At 38.2% G+C, this 23998-nt stretch overlaps 1 protein-coding gene across 1 annotated transcript in view; it reads right to left on the bottom strand.

The window, feature by feature from the left end:
- LOC139737045 (multiple C2 and transmembrane domain-containing protein 1-like) overlaps nt 1–23998 on the bottom strand; it is a 105997-nt gene that overhangs the window by 42591 nt on the left and 39408 nt on the right. The window contains exons 3-4 of the mRNA XM_071647722.1: nt 2473–2896; nt 1724–1946 (exon numbers count right to left, since the gene is read on the bottom strand). Coding sequence (XP_071503823.1) covers nt 1724–1946; nt 2473–2896 — 647 coding nt within the window. The remainder of the gene's footprint in view (nt 1–1723; nt 1947–2472; nt 2897–23998) is intronic.

The raw sequence follows: 23998 nt of genomic DNA, 5'->3' as shown, positions 1-23998 counted from the left end.
TGATTCTGCCATGAACAAACTTGAAACTACAGTCATCAATGTACTAACTCATAGTATTAACTTAGCTCTATCACTTCTGGTTCTAGAGAAGAAGATTTTTGCGGATTCCTTAATTTTGGGGGGTTTGGGCCCCCTGGGGGCCCCCTAGGTGGGGCATGGTGCCCATTTTAACAAATTGAGTTCCTAACCCCCTAGGGATGCTACCTGCCAAGTTTGGTGAAAATGGGTCATGGGGTTCTCAAGAAGAAGATGAAAATGTACAATTTAGGCCCCATTAGAACCCTTCCCCACCCCCCTCCCCTGGGTCCCAAGGGGGGCACCCCTGATTCTGCCATGAACAAACTTGAAACTACAGTCATCAATGTACTAACTCATAGTATTAACTTAGCTCTATCACTTCTGGTTCTAGAGAAGAAGATTTTTACAGATTCCTTAATTTTGGGGGTTTGGGCCCCCCTGGGGGCCCCCTGGGTGGGGCATGGTGCCCATTTTAACAAATTGAGTTCCTAACCCCCTAGGGATGCTACCTGCCAAGTTTGATGAAAATCGGTCTTGGGGTTTTCAAGAAGAAGATGAAAATGTAAAAAGTTTACGCACGACGCACGACGGACGACGGACGACGGACGACGGACGACGGACGACGGACGACGGACGACGCACGACGGACGCCGGACGAAGGGCGATCGCAACAGCTCACTTGAGCCTTTGGCTCAGGTGAGCTAAAAAGCTTTAGAAATTTGTGCTTGTTTCCATGTCTTGTTTATGAGATCACATTCAATTTCATCTGTTTTCAATTTTGGGGGTCATGTCTAATTGCTTTTGCTATTCTCTAAATGTCAGTACATATGTTTTCTTGTACTGATATGCTTTTTCACAAGTACTTAATATAATATCTCTACTGCCTAGGGAAGCAAATACTCTTTTGGAAGACTTCAAGCCTTTGTCATCAAATAACCTGAAAATACTTTGTGTGGTGTTTGTAATGGGCCAGAAGAAGCTGGTATATTTTATCTATGTGGAAAAATGACGGATTGGTTTTTTTTTTTTCATGCCTGTTGTTGTTTTGGAAACGTCCCCCACAAATTATTAGGGAGGGTCGCAGTGACCACATCTGCAATTATAGATGTCCCAGATCGCCATATGGATCAACCTCTTCATTTCAAATAGTCAAACAGAAGGATGCAATGTCTCTGCCTTAGCTCAAAAACTCCTTGAGCTATTAATCTAATTCTTGTTGTACTCAATTCACAATCATCTGGGAGATAAATACTGTGTACATCCTTTATTTTGTGGGCATAATGCTTTGGAACTTGTAAGACAATACTGCCAGTGGTTAAATTCGGGATCGAGAATCACTGTGAGGGAAAGAGAAATGAGTGCTATCTCTTTCTAAGAAGCAAAATATTTTCATCCCCACATATTGCATAAAATTGAGTTAGAGGGGCTTTCATATCGGCATGTTTCCAACTTACACATAAATACCACTAGACTCTGGAAACTCTTAAAATCAAGCTATCATGACAAAAAAACAATATATATATAGCATGTGAGAGAGCAATTTCCTAGCAATCATTTGCTTTTACTGCCCAATGTTATGAATTGCCCTCCTAGGCAAGTAGCACTGGTTAAATGCAGCTCCCAACTGGTCCTAGATCAATGTAACAGAAATTTTGTTGGACCTCAAAGGGAGGTGGGAGGTTGGGTTGCATGGTGTCATACTCACTCATTGGTCCTGAGCTGCATCAGGTCAAACTTGGCATTGCCCATGGGGTCATCGGATGTGCCGATGTCATAGTCAAATACACAGATCTGCAGCGGCTTGGTGACGTCCTCGATGGCCACTGAGAAGAACTCGTTCCAGCGGGGGTTCAGATTGTGCACAATGGTCTTGGACTTGTACACCTGCTTGCCGTTTATCTTGAAGCGTACGTAGGGGTCGGAAGAACCTGCATTTTTTTATTTTTTAATATTTTTTTTTAAAGTGGAGAGTCAGAAAATTGGCAGAAATCTGTTTAATTAGGTTTTTCATTTAAAATAAGTTTTTATTTCAGTTTCCACAGAATTCAGTGAAATCATACACTTCAAGTGTTTGAAATATTAGGGTTATATTATTGTGATACGAAGTGGTAAAAGCAGGTGTCCTTAATCTGCCCAAGCAGTATTTGTGCTTTCCTCGTAGCAAGTCAGATATTCACTACAATTATATCTACTCCATAAATTCACATTTCTGTTGTAACAACGGAATGCTGCAACCAAATTACAAAAGTTACAATCCTTCAAATATGGGATATGTACACTGAACTGGGCTGTTTCCACAATAAATCTCCTTATTTAGGCCCAATGCTTGTTCAAAAACAAGTCATGTTCAAAACAGAATCAGTCTGGTTTTTGGAAGAAGCAGAGAAGAGGTAAAAATGTAGGGGTATTTCCAAAAGTATTGAATTAAAGTTGAATGTATTTTTTGATACTCACCACTCCAATCCCTTACAGCAAGCTCTCTACCCTCTTTCAGGTGTACCTCCAACCGGTAGAAGTGACCTGGCTGGGGGAGGCCGATGAGGCTCGCCATGCCTCGCTCCTCCATTTCCTGGAGATTGATACCGGCACCGCCCAACACTGCATACTGGGCGTCGACCGCCACGGACCCATTGAGCCCATCCACAAGGCCCAGGCCCGTCTCCACAAGTCCCGCCCCCAGGGAAGATTCACGACTTCGCCGGCCCTGGTAGGGGTCCTCCTCACTGCCCGATATCTGCTGGTTGTTGTTCTGGTTGCCGCCGGCAACAGGTGCCGAGGGCGTGCCGGAACTGTCTGAGGTGGTCGCATTCTGCTGTGAATGGTGGTGGTCATCTCCGCCATGCCTTTTCTCAAGGAGGCGTTTTCTGACTGAGGTTGGCTGGTAGAAGAAACAATGAAGAGAACAAAAATCTTATGTCGGTAAGCATTCATCAGCAATTTCATAAAGTTTACAAAACACAGATAGTATACTGTGTATCAAAAGGTCACAAAATTAACACTACCTCACCAGTTTGCTATGTGATATATTGTAGTCAAAATGACCAATCAAGCTTGGTGAATTGTGCATAAAAGCAGGATGCATCAAACAGATTTCAATTCTCCATGAATGGTAAAAAACTGGTGAGGTAGAACAAGGTATTTGAAAAGAAAGATAACACACATGTATAGCAATATAAAATACATGAAAGCCACCATTGACATACTACTTTACTACTCACCACAAACTGCAAATTCGCAAAAAAATCCATGAAAGTTTCCTCATCGTCACCAGTGAATACACACATTTTGCAGCATGACTCAAAATGACCGAGCACTGACAATATTAGAGAAAGTCCATTTGCAGTATGGTGACGGCTGATGCATTTCTCTTCACAGAGGTACTGGTAGAGCTTTTAACATGCACCATTACCGATGTTCACAGTCCAGAGATATCTGTGACCACTATATAATTATTACAGCTCATTAGCAATATCCACTGGGTTATAACAATTCTATTCACATATTACCCAGAATAGCTCTATACAGACAGGTGTGGTAGTGTATATCTTGTGCCGTTCTTCTGCTGATGTATAATACATTGGCTAACCTTGTGTGAATGTGGGACAATGACTATCATGTACATGTACCACAGTACCATGCCCTCACAAAAAAACAGGAACTTTGCTGTAAATCATACGCCAGCAGGAGAAGATATCACTGAGGCCTATTAAACTTGATCCCCCGGCTCGAATGACAGCATTGCTACTTAACTTCAACAAAATTCAAAGAGCCATGCTTCGCAGTTGGCAAAGAGAATGCCTTGAAAGCACAACACTCATCAGATATCTGCCAGTTATGGACACCAGAGTGAGGAGTTATAAAATGCTGATTTAAAAACAAACATTTTCATGAATTCTACACTAGGAAACAGACTGAGATACACGTGTACACAGAACATACAGTAAAATGAGTAGCAAATGATTATGATTTTCAAGACAGCCATTATCAGTGAATCACTGCAATTAACGAACATTGCCACATGCTTTCAAGCTTTCAAACATTTCTGACTGTTGAATGATGATAGTTGAAGCCAAAATCTGACAAGCCATCAGCATACATGTAGATACACAGAGACTCCAACTCTCCTGCTTTCGACGGGAGATCTCCCGCCGAAAGCCCATTTTTGCAGAATCTCCCGTTCTCCCGCTTAAAATGATTTCTTACTTAATTTCATTGTAGGTTGAAAATAAGCGAGAGAGCATCGAGACCGCAAGGGACTTTGCGTTCTTGACGCGCACATTAAGTTGGAGTCTTCCGTTTGCTAGGGTTTCAGGCGGGAGAATCTCCAGATCAGAAGGTGCTTGTGGGGTTGGAGTCTCTCGATACAGGAGGTCAAATACATACACTGAGTAGTTAACTGCTGGGAAATTCAAAAGACACTGCAATAGGGAATACAACTACATCGTACATGTCAACCTTTAACATCATATATAAGGCAAGTGAGCAAAATTGTATCAATTGAAATTCTAAATAAGTGCCTCATTCATGGAAAAGTGCTGGTACCGTGTGCCTTGGCATTAATCAACTTTTTTTTTTTTTTTGAGAATCTTTTAACTGCTTCACAGCAGTCTGATGTTACTGAAGTCTATATGCATTGAGTCTTTGCCAACATGATGTTCAAATAATATTCTGTGTAAAAGTAAATAAACTATATGCCAGCTGAAGAATATTTTAGATTACTGAACCACAATGTCACCCCTGCCTAACACAGGATAATATAGCCTTAAATCTTACACACATACATCACAGAATATATGAAGACACCATTTGATGCTTTTGACTTACTTACACAACACAAATCCAAACTTAATCATACTCTTTCATGGACTTCAATACACTTGTGTGAGTGGTCTTTGACATTAATGTGATGTCTGTGCTGAGCTACATTGGCTTTGGACCTCTGACTTAAACTTGAGTGTATGTACATCCATCTGCCAATTAATATGAACAACAGGGTAATTACACTATGTTATGATCTCTCGCAACTTGGCCAATGGTGTTGAGTCCTAACATCTTAAGAGTGAAGTTCCACTTTTCTGAAATAACCTATAATGTCTAACTTACAAACTTACACATGGTTTTACTTTTACAAATCATGTGTTAAGCACTGCCTGATGTGTCAGGGCTACGCACAACTTAAAAGCGTTGTGTGACAGGACTTAAAAGTTGTGTGGATTAAAAGTTATGCATGACTTGGGGACTTACGCATGAGCGGAGTCTCATTTATTTCTTTGCGAGACACCCTCATGGACTATAGCCTGTGTGAATCTTCTTTGAAGCCCCCGTTCCACTATGCCGTTCTCGCTACGATTTGACAATTTTCTCAGGTCGGGAAGGATCGGGTAAAACCTGAGCCGATCTGGACACAGTACGATGTTAGAACGCTCTAAGTACGCTGCAGTTACGACTACCAAGTGCTTGCTACGCTCTTACTACGCTCTTACTACGATGATCGGGAATTAGACATTACGATCTCTGCTGCTGCCGGTACGCTTTAGAACGATGTAGCTACGCTGTTAGTGCGATGTTGCCGATGTTATCCGATCAATGCACGATGTATCTACGCTCTGAACGATCTATACAATCTTATCACGCTGTTACCCCCGTTCAGAGAGCTGAAAAGTGCCCGATGTGCCCCGATGTACCCCGATTCGACTGTGGGTCAGCAGTCAGTCAACTTATTAGCATGCAGAACCGAAGAAATATACTGTGGACCTCGAAGATTCATTCTTCTTTTTTTACTTTTGATTTTCAAAGTTGTTGTTGCTTCGTTATTCTCACTACTCTTTCTTCATCAGCGAGCCCGTGCTTCTGTGCCTCCAGTGCCCTGGTTATGACCCACCATTTCCCTCTCCTCTCCCCTCCTCCCCCCTTGTCCACCTCGGACTTACTACCTTCTTCACTACTATATCTTTCTATCCCCTCATCAATTTTTTCCTTACAAGAGAGCCGCCATGTGTTTGTTAATGTGCGTCCGTATGTGTGCATGTATGTGTGTATTACTCTGTCTGTCTTTTTTTTTTGCTACCGCTTAGGGAAATTTGTTGTTGTTGCTTTTTGCAATTATATATTTTTCTCTATGAGGGGACTGCATTCTAATACTACAAGCTCTGCTTTTTAGCAGTCCCCTCCATTTCCAGCAATATTTTGTATGCATTTACCACAGTGACGTAACTGTTATTTGTATCTCTGTTGATAATTTGCCTGTATCTCTTTTACAATGTTATTTTGTTCATCGCATTGTGGTACTGATTTCATGACGTCTGTGTATATGAGCGTTTCTTTGTATTTTTTATTATTTGTTTGTTGGAAGTGAAATAAATCAACTTGAACTTGAACTTGAAGAGCCTCCTCAACTCACGGTTCTTTTGCAGCAATGCGTTGTATAAACAAAGACGTGCTGATTTTTCAAAGGATTTTTCTTGATGTCCTTGCTTTTATAGTCCGTCTTCCTCCAGTTGTAGATGATTTCATATTCTTCAAAATTCTGCTATGTCCTCTTCCTCCTCTTTCAGCATCACGTGCAGTCTCTCTTTCTTCGCCTTTTGGGTAGCTGCTTCGCTGCTTTCTTCTCTTTTTTTCTTCATCTCTTCTTCTTCTTCGAAAATTACAGCTAAAATTACTTCCCGTTCTTGTGCCGATGTTACTACGCTCAGAAAGACCTTGTTACGCTCATCCCGCTGCGTTTACGCCGTCATTACGCTCTCCCCGCTGCGTTTACGCTGTCACTACGCTCTCCCTGCTTGCCGTACGATCAAAAATATGTCAATTTTGATCGGGGAGATCGGGAAGAAATTTTGAACCGGTTCAAAATTTCTTCCCGATCTGAAAAACTGCCCGCTCCAACCCCGACCTCCACACGCTGCTGCTACGATGCTTCCGATCCCCGTACGCTTTTGCCGCTCTCTCCCGATCTGCTAGATCGGGACAGATCGGGGTCCAAATCGTGATAGTGGAACGGGGGCTTGAGGGAGCACTCTATTCAAGTGAATAAGACACTGGATTCATACAAATGGAAGTGTTTTTGGTTCAAATCCCTGCCCTGTGTGTACTGCATATTCTCGGACAAGATGTTTTCATCAACTTTGTCCCTCTCAGGCCAAATGTACTAAAGGGGCACCTTGCAATTCTGGTGTAGACCAAACGATACATGGCAGAGTTATCTGGGAGACCATATGAAAGCTGCTTTCCTGGGCAAATAAAACCTTTTGGATTATCATTATCATAATCATCATTGCCATCACCAGTAGAAGTAGAAGTAGAAGTAGTAGTAGTAATAATAGTAGTGGTAGTGGCGGCAGTGGAAGTAGTAATAGTAGCAGTACAGTATAGTAAAAATAGGGATAGGCCTATAAATATCATATCTATGCCTATCATAATTCAAGGTCATTTCAAGGGGCCCGTATGTTGATATGAATACATGTTCCCACACATAAAGGTGTACAAATGCACAGCGCTTTAAAGAGCCACCACACACTTCAGGGCTGCCAACTCTCACGCATTGAGCGTGAGACTCACGCAATTCAATCAATTTTGACTGTCTCACTCTGATAAACGAAATCTCACGCTAAACCCCCAAAATGGAATGTACATGACTACAAAAATAAATATTTCTCTGAATTCTCTGATATTTGGAATATCGATATGCCCAAGCCCAAAATTTCGAGATTTTCCCACGCGGGTGTAAAGCTTAACCAATAATAATCACTTCCGCTTCACGCGCAAAGACGAGCTATTGGATTACGATTGGTTTCTACCTTTACCACGTGAGCGTAGCTTGTACGGCTTTTGGCAAATTACAGTACATTATGGCTATGACGTGTGCTTTACATCGCTTTACATACACTGACTGTGTACGTACGTACGGCCGCACAGCAGGCTGCCAGCCAGGTGCTAGCCAGGAGGTCACTCCGCTCCCTCGCAGTGTCTCACGCCAAACTCTCACTCAAGGTTGGCAGCCCTGCACACTTGCTTTTCAGAAACATATCCTTTCTCTATACTTTGGCATGATTCTGACAATGCCGAGATTGTAACAAAAGAAAACAGGAAGAAAAATTGGCATCCAGTTTAGTTTGCAACATCACCAGCTTCCTGCTGACATAGGTATGCATGACAAGTGACTGCTTAGCATAACCATCACTGTGATCGATATTCAGGAATGGCAAATTCTAAGGGGACATTTTAGGTGGGCATAAAAGAGGTTAAGCTATACCTAGGGCTCTTAACACCAGGTGTGCACACACACGCAAACACACACTCAATTCTACATGTATGTACACACACCAATTTTGCACATCAAATATAACACCAGGCCTCGAATTAACCGACGGCCACCGACGGCCATGGCCGTCGGTGCCCCTCTCGTTGGCCGCAATGCCTTTTGTTTTTTGATCAAAGTTACGGCCAAAAAAAAATGTGCCCTTTTTCTTGGGGCCGTGGTGCCCTTTTAGAATGAAAGTTATTATTTATGACGTATGATATGCCCTTTCTCAAAGTCTCTTTAATAAGCTTGAACAACTTTCCTGATCTCAAATATCATACCTTCAGTTCACTCGCGTCCCGATATATCTGATTCAAACTCAAAGTATCTTTCCGAGATACGAGACGACGTGTACCTACATGTACGCCCGACCGGCTTTTACCGTCCCGACTAGTGGACTGCCTCCGCAGCGCAGCGGCCGCGAGTATGTACTAGCTAGGCAGCGCATATTCAGATAGAGTAGTGAAGAGTGAACTCCCAAGTTCACCAAGAAAAAAAGAAAAATCCCACGATGCCAAGGTGTGCCAGACTGGGGAATGGGGAGGGGTGGAGAGAGAGAGAGACCAATCAACAGAAGAAACCGCGCGTACTTGGCGCATTCTTGGAGGTCATGAACTGTCTGTCACAGACTAATCATAGCAATCTACACGCGCACGCAAATTCCTTTGCCTTGTGGTTTTGCCAGCCAGCTGTCGGAATGTGCTTTGAAGTTTCATGGCAGCCTGGCTGGCCTGAAAGGGTGTCGAGTTTCAATCAATACCTACTGTTGTTTTATTCCTGTTTAAAAAAAATGTTGTTTCACTGATAGAAACGCGGAGATCGGGAATGTGTTACAGCTGTAGGGAAGAGGTTTTTGTTGTGTGTTGCACTTTGTGTGTGTGTGTGTGTGTGTGTTTGTTTGTTTTTCTCGGTTTGTTTTTCTTCTTTCTTTTTTCATAAACACCAAACATGCCCTTTCCAATGTGGCCTTGGTGCCCCTCTGACTGACTTAAGTGCCCTGGCCTCTTGGAAAAAGTGCCCTTTTCTAAATGGCCGTGCCCCTCCAAAATCCTATTTCGAGGCCTGTAACACACACACACACAGACACATACATACACAAAACACACACACACCCTCTACATAGCTCTTGGCATAGCCTGGATTTCATAAACAAACAATACTATACAAACAATAATTTCCCCAGAGATGTTTTCTCAAGCAATTCCCAGCATATACTGTACACACCCATCCTGCCTACTACCCACTACTGCCTGCGGTAATATTGCTCTAACATCACATCATTGATTTTTCATCAGCATGTTCCTGTACATGTGAGAATTAAAACATACTGCGTGCAAACAGAATGGCCCAATGAGAACACTATTTGCATGATAAAATGCTGCCAGCACTTATAATATAGAGCCCCCTTCAAAAAGCCTCATTTAATACAGCTCTATAAACCACAAAAACCAGCCCAGAACCAATATCTCAACATGCTATATACACTGTATTAAATATGTTGTCCATGGGGCTGTATGGGTTAAACTACAATGTAATCAAACTGATTACTGGTAGGTCTCTTCCACAGAAAATGTGTGCTATGGCAAAATTCAAATTGTTTAATATTTGATTGATAGCAAGCTGATGATGCCAGGAGGGTCATTGACTGATGATGCATACAACATCAAGCTATCCATTATACGAGCAATGCACTTATATATTAAAGAGGCTGGCCTTCATTTGACGAGAATGAAACCAGTGGTTAATTTGCTAAAGCACTTGCTATTGGCATCACTTGAAGCCATACTTTTTAGGTACTGGTAAATACGACATAATATTCGAGTCACAAATATCGGAATGATATCACGGAGATGGTCAACCTGCCAGTGGCAAAATGATATGAATGTTTAGTTTAAAATCATTCAAAGATCAAGGAACTGCTATGCTTTTCTAGTGCAATATATACCACATGTATATTTTTCCCCAAAATGGTCCAAACATTGAAAGAGATTAGTGCGAAGATGCCACTATCAATGTACATGTAGTTTAAATCATATGATCCGCCTCTTCAAGGCACTGTTAAACAATGGGTACAGTTTAATATTGAAGTTTTAACCCACTGAAGACTATTCCCATTTCCCCAAGTATTTTCGGGCTGGGGTAAACGAGAAATGTGTGTTATATAGGAAAATCAGTCCATCTTCAGTGGGTTAAAAATCTAACCTGCAAGGTCCATACAAAATGTGGAATACTATGAAATGAGCTGGTATTACATGAATAGCAGACATGATTCTCAAGTTTTGCATGCATTTTACAATTTGGAGATTGGTAGTTTGTTTGTATAAAAGCTTTTATATAACGCCTGGAGAGATTCTTGTCATTTGATTGGTGGTTTGACAATGATCATTCGGCCCATTTCACTATGACATCATCATCCGTGCAATTGTGGCTCCATTTACCGTCCAATTTTGGATCCATACAATTTGGTCCATTGCACTCTCGCTGAGAGCCCGACATACACGCGTGTAAAACACTTGTGTTTGCAGTGTGTGTAGTGTGCTACATCGACAGCGCGGCTGAAGCTTGCGTTTGCAGTGTGTGTATGCGACAGCGCGCTAGCGTAAAGCGCTCAGCGAGCACTCTCGCGATCTTAGATTCTCTCTTTGTTTCTAAATTAATAAAACATCAAATGACAAGGATCTATTTTAGGCGTTATATAAAACAAATAATAAATGTTTTTCATTCGTGCGATGGACAGAATATTTCGTTCGGTGAAAGATGAAATGTTTGATCCATTCAACTCGGCTGCGCCTCGTTGAATGGATCATTTCAACTTTCATCTCATGAAATATTCTGTCCACTGCACCTCATAAACATTCATTATTTGTATACTATCACTGCTTTAACCTTTGCTGTGCTTTGTTTGCAGATTGACATGCACACTGGATTGCTTTTTTTACCAATTGGCACAGATGTCTGGAAACTAATTATCAATGAATAGAGATTACTGAATCCCCCTAATCCCTTTTGTGTCCTAATGGTCTTCCTATTGGACTGAGACACATTGCAACACATGAGTGGGCTTGCTAATCTTTACAGCTATGTTGTCTGAATGGATTACTGAGCATACTTGTCTGAATAGATTACCGAGCATACAGTAGCTGATGAACAAGCTTGACAAGCTTGACAAGCTTGACAAGCTAAGCCTGGACACATACAGTATATGGCTCATTCACACACAATGAAAAAGTATGAGTTTGATCGCAACTCAGCTTGCCCATTTTTGCACTCTGGTTCACGCATACAAGCGCAAGAAAAGAGTCTGCAGTCTGAATCGCAGTGGTTCACAAAGAAAAAATTGCAACTAAAATCGCACCAGTTTGAACAAGGCCAAACTGTGCATGGGTGAGCCTTGGAGCTTGACCTGACTTTGAACTGACTGTCCAGGGCACCTTGCATTATGGGATGTAACAAACTGGTACAATTTAGCATAACACTCTACTCATTTCACACAACAAATAATCACGACTTTTCAGGAAAAAGCATGACCATTTCACAAACATCACACTTTTATTGGTGCACAAATCACGATTTGATTCTTATTAAGTCAAGATTATCATGTGAACACACATTTAAAAAAAAAAAATGTATTTTGTGTCGCGATTGAAATCACGACCCATATAATCATGACTATTGATGGCTATGTAAAAGGGCCTATAAAGAATCAACAAAAGTGCTTTTGAGAAGTCAATCACCAGATTGAGACCTATGAGCAGTAGAACACACACGATGCATGCATACTACCTCTCAATTTCACTCTTTCGGGTTTGAATCTTAAAGGGAAAGTTTCTCCCAAACATTTATCTGGATTTGTGTCAGTGTGTTATAGGGAGAGATGTAAACTCTAGAACAATCATGATGTCACAACTGTAGAGTGATAATAGAGAAAACTGTATGACGAATTTCTCTTAGCTCCATGTTTTATGAAAGGTAAGCATTCCCTTCATCTATGACTGGGAAATGTTAAGGCAAATCTTGTCCTCCATGCTTTTGGAGAGGGTGAGGTATAAGTCCTTTTTCAGTGTTCTGGAAAAAATGACTTTTTAAATGTCCCTCTCTATCTTACTCATATTGTTCTATTACTGTGACATCATACAGTTTCAATCAAGGCAGGACAGCACATGGAATTTAATACCCTGAGTAGGTTTAAAATTCAAAAACTTTTGATATGGATTATCCAATTTTCTTCTCTTTTACCAAGCTCCTTCCTTTTGCACTGAGTGTTCACAACTGACTTTTCAACATTCCCTATCAAATTGACATGATGTTTAAAGGGAGACATTCCCTTGAAAGACAGCCAATACCTTTTGCATGCAAATTTTTGAAAAATTGGTGAGAATAACTTACTAAATAGGTATTGAAGAAAACACTACGTGGAAACCTCTTGTAAATTTTGAACTCAAGAGGGTCTTTATTTGTTCAGTTAAATTGACCATTAAGATTTGAATTATTTTTTCGTACTACGAAAAAATTACAAATCTAAACTCTAGTTGACATGAGTGTTGAAAGGGAGACATTCCCTTTAAATTTGTGAGAACAACATTCCTAAATAGTGCTCTAACCAGGATGAGGTATGGCTAAAGTTTGCGCAGCAATGGAATGGGGTTAGCCGCACTTTGTCTTGCTCTCCTAAGCTCTCTCTCTCGGAGGCTTTTGCTGCTAAACCCAACCATCCCTCACCTTCATCCTTCCCCTACCTAAATTAACAGATAATTGTTGGTGATGATTCTAATTACTCTCATCTTAAAGGGAAAAAATCATCTTACATCAGCCCTCTTTAACACCAAATTTGAAAGACTATGAGCCAATCAGAGGTATACTTAAAACAGAAAATAATAATGAAATCAAACTATAGAAAATTGTTTCTGAGTATTTTTCCAAACAGTCACATCATCTCAAGATTATCTAATATTGTATTTAATCTGCAAAGAATAATTTGATCTATTTTAAAGTGCAAGAATGGTATTTCGTGAATTTCATCAAATTAAGAATTGTTGAAGTCGTAATAGTGCTTCTATAAACTGTGAGTCAATAGGACTGATTATTTAATTTAATGGACTAATCATAAGCCAATGCCGATATCTTCATGGACTACTCAGAGCTAAAATGTTCACATTACCAACTAGAATGGCCTTTCAAGGAAAGGAAATTTCAACAGAAATTCCTCCAATTTTTACTCATCAGTCATCATTCTTGTCATCCTTTTTAGTCTTCTATTCTATCAAAGATCTTTTATTTCATAAATTCCTCAAAAGAGATTTCCTTTTTGGGAGAAGATTCCCCTTAACAATTTCACAAACACTTTTTTTTTCTATACAGGGTCTTCACTAAACTATGTGTAAAATATCAAATATTACATTTTTTTTAAAATTAGAATCATGATTATCTCGTCCCCCCCCCCCCCCCATTCTATGCTAGATGACTGGGTGGGGAATTACCAAAAGGCAAAATATTTTGTGACCATATCAATAAAAAGAAAAAAAAAACTATATCCTAATGAAGAGACTAGTCTGTAGTACTCATCATCTGAATTGTATACTAATACTGTAATGCTGCTGAGCATTCTTCAAAAATTAATGATGATAATTCATAATATTTACAAAGCGCTTATCACAACAACAACAAAATCTCTTAGCGATGATGAGAAAGAACGAGGAAAGAAGACGGTACAGCTAGTTTTGAGAATGTTTGAATAGATACAACAATTAAGATTACATGAACTATGTACTGTAAAACATGATATATTCCCGGCATGAATTTTTCGAGAATTGGAGCCGACAGCCTTTTTCGTGGCATGAAATTTTCGCAAAATGCCACTCGCGTTCAATGCGTATAGTGTAAACAAGGACTTTCGCGTGCATTTTAATTTCGCGAATCTTGGCACTCGCGAAATTCGCGAAATTAAAATGCACGCGAAAATTCCTCATTTTACAGTATGCTTTCACTTTTCTGGGAGAGAGAACAAGCTGTGTAATCTGCCAAAAATTTGAATGACAGGACAGATGCAGCTCTCCTATCTACCCTTCTGAAAGCTACGCTCTCTTTCCACATCGATGGCGTGCATCTCCCGCTGTTAGCTGTCTACCTGTGGTTATCAGTGTGTTGCCATAAGAGGAGAAACCTCACAGGATGGATGGAGGAAACACACGGAAGCACACCTGCATAATGCAATTATGCAAGTCTTTGATTTTTCCTATGCAATTGAGCAATGTGTACATGCACAATGAAAGGAGGGGAACTACTATTAACCCTTTGCATAGCAAGGTACTTCAATAGCTGAACTTGCCAGGCTCTGTCATCACTTATTTTAATGAAGCATCCAAACTTAACCTAGTTGTGGATTAGGAATCCCTTTCAAGTGTGGCTATAATATGACTCAGTCTGAGATGCAGACCATGGTGACACAATAGGGACTAATAAGAACGGATAATCCCTAGTCATTGACCATTAGTTTCTGGACATCTGTGCTAAAATTGGTCAAAAAAGTAGAGCGAGCGTTTAACTCCCCATCACCAAACTATTAGTAGCTTGATATTTACATATAATATATAAAGCAAGTCTTTCATTATTATGGGTTAGAGTAAAACGCCACTCAATGATCACACTGACTTACGGAATCAATTTAAGCAAAATCAAATACACAGAACAGTGCCTAGAATGTTTTTCTAACCATCAGACATACATTGTACCATAGCTTACAGAATTTGAAAATTTAGTATGTTCATAAAAAGTGATACTGGGCACAACCACATGCATCGTACAATATAAGTACATTAGATTATGTCCAATTTTTCATCTATTTGATTGATTTTTGTTTATACATGTATGTAAAATGTATACAATTAGTGGCAAAATAATTATGGTTTTGGCGATTCATCTGGCAAATACAATACCTTTTCCCAATTGCTTTGGCAATATTGCCAGTAATACAAATCATATGGCTGTTTTGGGGTTTGTTTTTTTTTTTTTTGGGGGGGGGGGGGGTGGGGAATTTCATCTTTCTATACTATGTATCATTTCTGACTTGATAAACAAAAAGAAAATTTAGTGAAGAAACTTACAGATTTGTGCATCAATGAAATCTTCATTGCAACTAAAAAGCACATTGTGATGGTAATCTTTAAAAATTTGATAAATTGATTTGTGATTTTTTTTTTGTGTAGTTGCTAGTAGTTGCTACTACATGTCTTGACCAAACATGTATTTTACTAGAAAACTCTATTGTGTGTTTGTTAACTCTTATAATTTGACCTGAAAGTACACTGTTCAAACAGCCAATATACTCATGTGAACAAAATAGTTGATGCTCTTTATGCACCTGCAGCACTGCACATGAAATACACTGTAATCTGCAATATAAAGTACAGTGCACTCAAAATGACAATGCACGGCACTGCTGTGTCCATCATTCTTAAAGGTAGCTCACTCACTTAAAGTTAGTCTCAGACAACAGTCTTTCACTGGCTCTCTCTCCAAATCTTCCCAAAATACAGCAGTAAAATAAAAAAGCCTTACCTTGGGCATGATGTTTTCCTGAGGCTAATGTTACATGTAGTGTTGAATAGATCAATTCACCACATGACAATAGTCACAAATAATCAATACTGGATATCTTCGATTTATGAGTTTATAGAGACATTCCAACCATCTCCCTTTGCATGGTAATGATGGTATGTAGCCCGTGAGAAATCATATAATGGATTCACAGTTCACCAATTAAAGGTCATATCTTGTTGATTGCGTCCAGATACATATCCCTCTCATAACAATATCTGTGTCCCACACAATGCAGATGAGCTACGGGTATTACTGGATGCTTCGTCTTGCTCTAGGAAGCCACACAGTCGGGGCTCCCAAACCTTCGAGGAGGATGCCGGCGCTCACTCCGGTGACTAATGCCCTCCTCTTTCCTTCAGCCGCTAATCATCATCTCTCGCCCGTCTTCCCGCAAACGAGGCGATGGATGTCACATGGCGGCGAGAGAAACTTGGAGGGAGACGTCATCCTTCCGTCCCTCTTCTCCGCCTGATTGAATTGGCCAATCATAGACGGGTAATACAAGAATACACACAAACTGCAAGAGTTGGCAACATGCGCGATGCACTGAAGTTGACATCTCCTGAGTAAAGTGAGTGTCCTCTGTGATAAGATGTACTCTATTTGATGATGTGAGTGCCTGGCATCGCGGATGATGATACACTGCAACCAACACGCTACTGACAGTGAAACCAACAATAGTTAGATCGAGAGAGCTCTGCTCACTACAGAAACCCTTGCACTTCAAAGCAACTAACACTACGATCACTTCTCCAACTCCGACTACAAATTGTACGTAAACTGAGACTATGTGAACATACAAGTGTACTTCCTCAAGTTACATGAATTCCAAAAGAAAACCGTGAGTATGACTTCAAAAATATTGTTATGCTGGAAGTGAAAAGCACACACACAGACACACACGCACTCACACACACACAGCGTTTGTAGCCTGCATGCATCTCATTCATTTTTTAAGCTACATCAATATTTCCACAATGCTATGATACAGAAAATATCATATTTCTTTTCTTCTCTTTCAAAAACAAGTTTCTACGATACTTCCACCATCTCATGAAATAGAAACTAGAAATAGAAACCAATTCTTTTTTAAGGATACATTAAATTTGCCTATCACCTTATACTGTAATAGCTCCTCATTGAGATCAATATCATTATCATATCTTCCGATCACTGTGTGACTTGTTTCGATAAACAAGTGGTCAAGTTAATCTGGGTAAAATTGCAACAATTTGTAATTTCATGATGGTGAAAGTAAATTGATTCCTGTGCTGTGGTGTACAAATGTATATGATTTCAAAATATTTTTTCTTTTGCTGATCCTCCAGGAGTTTGCATGTGTGTTTTTATACAATTATATGTGCATGTATGTGCTGGTGAGGACATGCGCGCATGTGTTAGGTATTGTATTCACATGTTTGGAAGATGAAGAATAGGTAATCCATGAGCTCCCACGTGGAAACTATTTCACATGATCAATTTGTTCTGTTATATGACCTCCCATGTTTTCACATATGCTTACACAAGTGGGATTAAAGGAATTTAGTAATCTCGATTCAATGACAATTACTTTCCAGACTTTGGGCCAATCTGTAAAAAAAAAAAGTACTCCAGCTGGCGTTACAATCAGAAACGAAGCAAGGTAAGGGTAAAAAAAAAAATTATTTGAAACATAGGCAAAAATTACAGTTGTACACCCACATGGTTCTGATCTGCACTTTTCATCAATGTACAGAACAGCAGTATGAAATTTTATAGCATCTACAGGGTAGTCCACAACTTGAAATTTTAGCATGTTGCAAGCTCAGAATCTGAGAAAATTGCAGAAATTGAATATGCGCGGAGCGCACACAATGAGTACATAGTACGCAATATTTTGCTGCTTATCTCTCTTTGTGCAGCTTACATTCAATATTCTCTCTCATGTTTTGCACACAAATATCTAAAGTACCTGGTAGTTTGATGTTTCTTATGTTATGCACATGTTTTGCACATTTTTGAATACTTTTACTTTGAGCTTGTTGCAAATTCTTGAGGATGTTGCATAGCATGTTGCTGGCTTTTTAGGATGTTGCACAAGAATTTTAGCATGTTGCAGCGACATGCTAAAACCCCTCGTGGACCACCCTGATCTATATATAGGCCATTTTTACAATCAGTGGTGTAAAACACAGTTTTGGCACTAATTGGTGTATAACTTTCTTATACACCGACAGATTAAATGCATTATTTTTTCTCATAAACTTACCACCCACAGTGTCTACCTTGGGTACCTTAATGAACTTTCCTCTCTTTTTCTTTCAGATGTGGCATGCACTTACATGCTTGAAATCCAACACTTTTGGTGTATGCACTCTGACATGGTTTTTTTGTCAGACCTAGCATATTAAATTGTTTATTCCTTTTCATTATTTTTGTTGTTGTGGTGATAGACAGGTATCCAACATTAAGAACTATTATGTTTACCAGGTTCTGCTTTGTCTTCTTTAAAGACTGAAATTGTCCAAACTTTATGTTTCGGAGGTGACATTTTCCGTTAACAATTAACCCCTCTTTTGAGTTAGCTCTTGCTCACAATTATGAAATTCAACTTTGCTAATTTCCATCAAAATAGAATAGTAATCAATATGACTTAACTTCAATCCAAAGATTATTTGATTCAAATGGCTTATTATTTTTTTGGTGAGTGTTTATAAATTTATGCAACTTTTCCGTTAACTTTTCTGTCACCTCCGAGACAACAAATTTATGTATTTGATTTTTTTATTCTTGACATCAGTTATACATTACATTTACAAAAATGTAACATATCCCCTCACATTATCTCTGAAGGAAGGTAGTAGAAATATAGCCTGTTGTTTTCATTTCGGAGCAATTTACAATTTTTCGTTAACACTTGTCACCTCCGAAACAATCGTCACCTCCGAAACAACAAGCGTATTATATTTGATAATTTCTCGAAGACAAAGCAATTTTGTTTGATTCTGTCCAATTGACAGGAATCTCTTTTGGATGAAAATAGTAATATGGCAACAGGAAGTGAGAATTTTCTAGAGATTAATAAAAGATCTAATAAAAACTAAGAATTACTGTTTCGGAGGTGACAAAACACTGTTAACAAGAGTTTTTGCTCATTTCTATTGAAGAGAAACCATATCATGTACACCAATGGTTTCATTTATTTTAGAAACATAAGTCTCAAAGTGGAGAAATCAACTAACACACTCTCACACTTATTTTCATTACTATACTGTACATTTTAGGGCAAATTTACATTTTCTCACTTTTTTAACAAAGAGAATGCACAAAATACACCCATCTGTTGTATATATAATATTGTAATCAAGATCAATTCTCCTACTTTAGTTAAGTAAACATATAGATGCTTTCATCTTAGCAGCTTGATTTCCAATTTAAGCAATTCAGTTGTGAAGATTTACCAATCACAGCTTTCCATGTAGGTTGCTTTTTCTTGTGTTTCGGAGGTGACATTGTTTGTTAACACCATATTGTTATGAGATAGTGAAAGGCAAGACTTCAGTTCCTTTTCACTATCTATTAACATTTTCAAATACATTTAATATCTAAAAAAATCGTCACAATAGAAGCGACTTTTGTATACCTAGCTCACCAGAATTCCCTTGATACCAAAGTGATACATGTGGCAGTTCATGCATGCCCTAGTCCACAATCTTAAAAAAAAAATCATAAAATAATCAAACTCCACAAAAAGGCCACATGCCTATAGCTGGTGCACAACTTGTTCTTGAATTCTTAGTTGTTGTTTTTCCATGTACAACGTGGTAATCATAAACAAAATTATGTGATTTTTTTTTTTAAATATAACAATAATTATTACATTTTCCAAGTTGAACCAACTGTTTATGACATTGTATTTTTTAAGATTATTGAAGTTATGTGACAACTAAAGTGAACAGAGGAACAAGTCCCCAGGACTGAAAAGGGAAAGATCCAAAAACAAGATTTGTAGTTCTATCTCAATATAATTTTGATGACGTGTTTACCTTGTTTTGTTATTATGTTTTATCTTAGAATTTGGCTTTAAGTACTGGAATTTCAAGGAAAAGAAAATGGTTTCTTAAAGGACAAACTGTCCACCTTCATATACATGTGGATTGAGTGAATGCAACAACATTAGTAGAACACATCATTGAGAGTTTGGGAAATTGGACAATCCATTCAAAAGTTATGGGTTTTTTAAAGTATCTATGCAATCACTGCTGGATGAGACGACTACGACAGTGTATGATGTCACATGCATACAACGATATAAAGAAAATATAAGTGAATTTCACAAAACTTTACTTTTAGAAAAAAGTGCACATTTCTTCAACTTGCTACTGATGTATGTTAGGGCAATATTATTCACCCTGCCTTCCAAAAGAGAGAAGTCAAGTGTTCTTTTGTTATGCAAGAAAAGTGAAAATATGTTGAATTTTCTTGATACTTTCTCTATACCCTTGTACACGTGTGACATCACAAGCTATAGGAGTCTTCTCATTCAGCTTTGACTGAGCAGAAACTTCAAAAATTCATAACTCTGGAACGGATTGCCTTATTTTCCTCAAACTCTCACTGATGTGTTTTACTATATATGCTGTATTTACTCAACCCTCGTGTCTATTGAGGTGAACTTGTCCTTTTTCGGTCCCTTATAGGGTTATTTGAGACCAGTTTGTGTCCGGGACCTTCTGTGAAGTTGATGGGTAAAATTACTGAACAAAAAAAAAAAATTCCCCATAAGTTCACACAAAAGCATTATGCTGCTCTCTTCAGCTGGGAAACACAAACTGTTGTCTTAACCAAACTGTAAAAACTTGCTAAAGATTAGTATGAATTACAATCTAAAACAAAATATGAGCTGGTATCCATTATCATGAAAGAGAATAACTAAACAAAATAACAAGTAAGAACTGAAAGAAAGAGCTTATATTTGAAAATTAAAGCCATGAGGAAAGACATGAATGTTCACAATATATTAGTTAACACCTGAGAAGTTGGGTTGTCTCTGTGTTGTGTCACCTCCAAAACAATAAAATGATTTTTTCTTATCTTATACTTTTTACTCTCAAAAGTGACTAATATATATGATTTGCTGGTAATTTTCAAGTAATTCAGAAAGATACTTAAAATATATTTTAGTAATGTCAACAGTTTAAATGAATCTGGTATATAGAAAATTTATCCGAGATGAACCAAACACCTTTCACCAGTATTATAACATTTGTATGGTGGCTATCAAGAATGATGAAAAATTCATGAACATCCTTGAATTAATCTATTTATAATACTATGTGCAAACAAAAACATAATACAAGTCAAATAAGAATTTTTGCTGTTGGCATTCATAACCTATGTCCCCACCAAAAAATTACAATGGTACCCTCCGCAACGATAACTTTAAAGATAGTGAATCAATCTAAAATACAATTTGAGGGATTGAAACTATAACTCATTGCCCACATCTTACAGAAAACCCCATTCAATTTGCTTCAGAGGTCAAAGAGAAATGAGGATTTTTGTAGAGCATGTCAGGAATCCCTTCCCTCCAAGTTCTGTTGTGCTTACACATTAATATGCAGTTCCAAGAGCATCCAAGTGCTAAACTTGGAAGAATCAGATTCCTGACATCCTTTCATATTCTTACTGTAAATATATTTCAACACAATGTTAACATTGAATGTCACCTCCGAAACGAAGTGATTCTTCCCTGGTGTTGTGGAATAAAATGTTCTGAGAGCAAAGAAACATTAATACTAAAATGATCTCACACCCTCATCTCAATTTAAGGTAGAAAATGGAATGCCATGTTTCTTCAGATTACAATATTTAGCTTACAACCTTCGTCCAAATGGAAGGCAAACTACCGGTACCCATGCTAATTAATGAAGTGTAAAAAAAAACAAACACTTGTTTTGTGTGGTTTATCTGCTTGAAACAGGAGTTAATTTCTTGTTCTCGAGTTATAATTATTAAAAACATTGATAAAAAGCAGAAGTTTTGTGTTATTGTCACTTATTCTCAAAAAAACTGAGTGTTAATATTAATGTCACCTCCGAAACATTCTATTATGTTAACTGTCACCTCCGAAACATCCATGTGTGAAAAATCTAAGATTTAAAGAAATGATTGGAATTTCATTTAACCTACATAGGAAGGTAGCCCTTCTTAAAGACTTGTTATAGTATAGAGTTTGACCTGGCTTGCCCTCCAATAAATAGTTAAAATCTTAAAAATTGCATGTCAATTGGTATTTTTACCAAAAATTTATAAATCTCATGTATTTTTTTTTTATTCACTTTATATTCAACCCCAAATAGTTTTGATTCACAAACTATATATTGTTGTTAACCATATAAACTTTGCATGGTGAAATATGACTACAGAGTTTTGTCATTATGGTGCAATTTATGAAAACAAAATTTTGCTTAAATTTACTTCAGGTGCCAGGGTTTTCCTTAAATTACACCAATAACTCTTCAGCTTTAAGGTCTGAAATGTTATTTTTTCAAAAATTTGAATACTTTCCAACAGGAATCAAACAGAATAACGAAAAAATATTTTGTTTGAAATTTTGACCCTCTGAGTACAAAAGTTACACCACTGATCGTAAAAAAGGCCTATAGCAAAAGTACAGTGCTGCTGCTACAAAGGCAAGAATATCATACTTTAAGTTGTATACCTACCTCTGATTCAAACAGCTCAACACTATCACATTTCATCAATGTACTGGTATCTGCATTTAGTATGTGTGTGCTACACTTCAGTAAAAAAAAAACAAACATGATACTTGTATAGCAATGCGGAAATGATTGAACAAATACTGTACTGATGTACATCAAGATGTTGACATGTGTTGTAAAGTGCAAAGAAAAAAAATGAATAAATAACACAATTTAAAGTTAACAGACCAAATATCAGCCTATACAGTAATTCTCCTAATCCCATTATAAAAAAGTATCATTTAAATCATGCACAACTGTCACAACTTTGACCCATCAAAGTTCAAGAAGCATACATTTCTGTGATTTTTTGCTGCATCTTTTCATCAAAATCTTTATCATTAACATTTCCTAGCAAGTCACAAGGTAGTATTAAAACTTCTCTTTTAGTGATTAGTCATATTATGTTTTTCATTTTTGGCATTGAAATCATACAATTTTCATTACTTCAATTAAATCACATAATCTGTATCACTGATTCTCAAATTGGCAAGACACATTTTGAAGATTCACTCCACTTTTTTCAAGAGTTGTCAAATTTGATGTATTCCCTATAATTTTGGAACGACTAACACAAAATCGTTCAGAAAGTTTTATTTCATCTGTCTCTTAAATTTTGGATACACAGTTAAAATGCAGTGTTGCCAATTTGATGAACACATGATCACATTTTCTGCAGCATACTTACCCTCGGAATTTATGGGATAGCCTGGGTCATTGAAATAAAGTTGCAAGTTACAGCTACAAAAGTATATGGGCAAATACAGGGTTAAATACCAATTCATTTTTTGATGCACTCTCATGAATAGATATGAGGTATATTACATGTACTAGAGGTCTAACATTTGATTTCTTTTTTTAAACCAATGTTAGTAGTGCATTGTTCTGACACCAACAATGCTCGCAGTTGATCAGTTTTTACCTACAGTTTGTATCCCCTACTGCGGTAACTGCTGGTATTGAGTTTCAGTTTGTGTATAAGTTGCATGCACACTTCATGAAACTGGTAACTGCTGCATCAAGTACTTCAAACACAATTCAAAAACAGAAACTAAAACAAAACTCTTGCTTGTAAACAAAAGATCTTTTGTTACTGGACTACCTAGCATGGCAACGTGGTGAGGTTACCATCGCAATTATGATGCTGAGCACCAAATCGCAGTGCTACAAGAGTTTGAGAACAAGAACAGAAATAAACCGGGGTGAAGGAAGCCAACAAAAATAGGTTGCACTGGATCCAATCTGAGGCAAAATGGTGATGAACATATATTCAATTCCACAACATGATTGCGACAACGTGAAGCCGAATTTTGTTTATAAAACTGCTCAGGTGTGCAGTCAT

This window comes from Diadema antillarum, unplaced genomic scaffold (genome assembly GCF_040938485.1).
Source record: "Diadema antillarum isolate AM-2024a unplaced genomic scaffold, OU_Dant_1.0 seq00000678_RagTag, whole genome shotgun sequence".
NCBI lineage: Eukaryota > Metazoa > Echinodermata > Echinoidea > Diadematoida > Diadematidae > Diadema > Diadema antillarum.
This window is presented reverse-complemented; position numbering and strand designations above follow the sequence as displayed.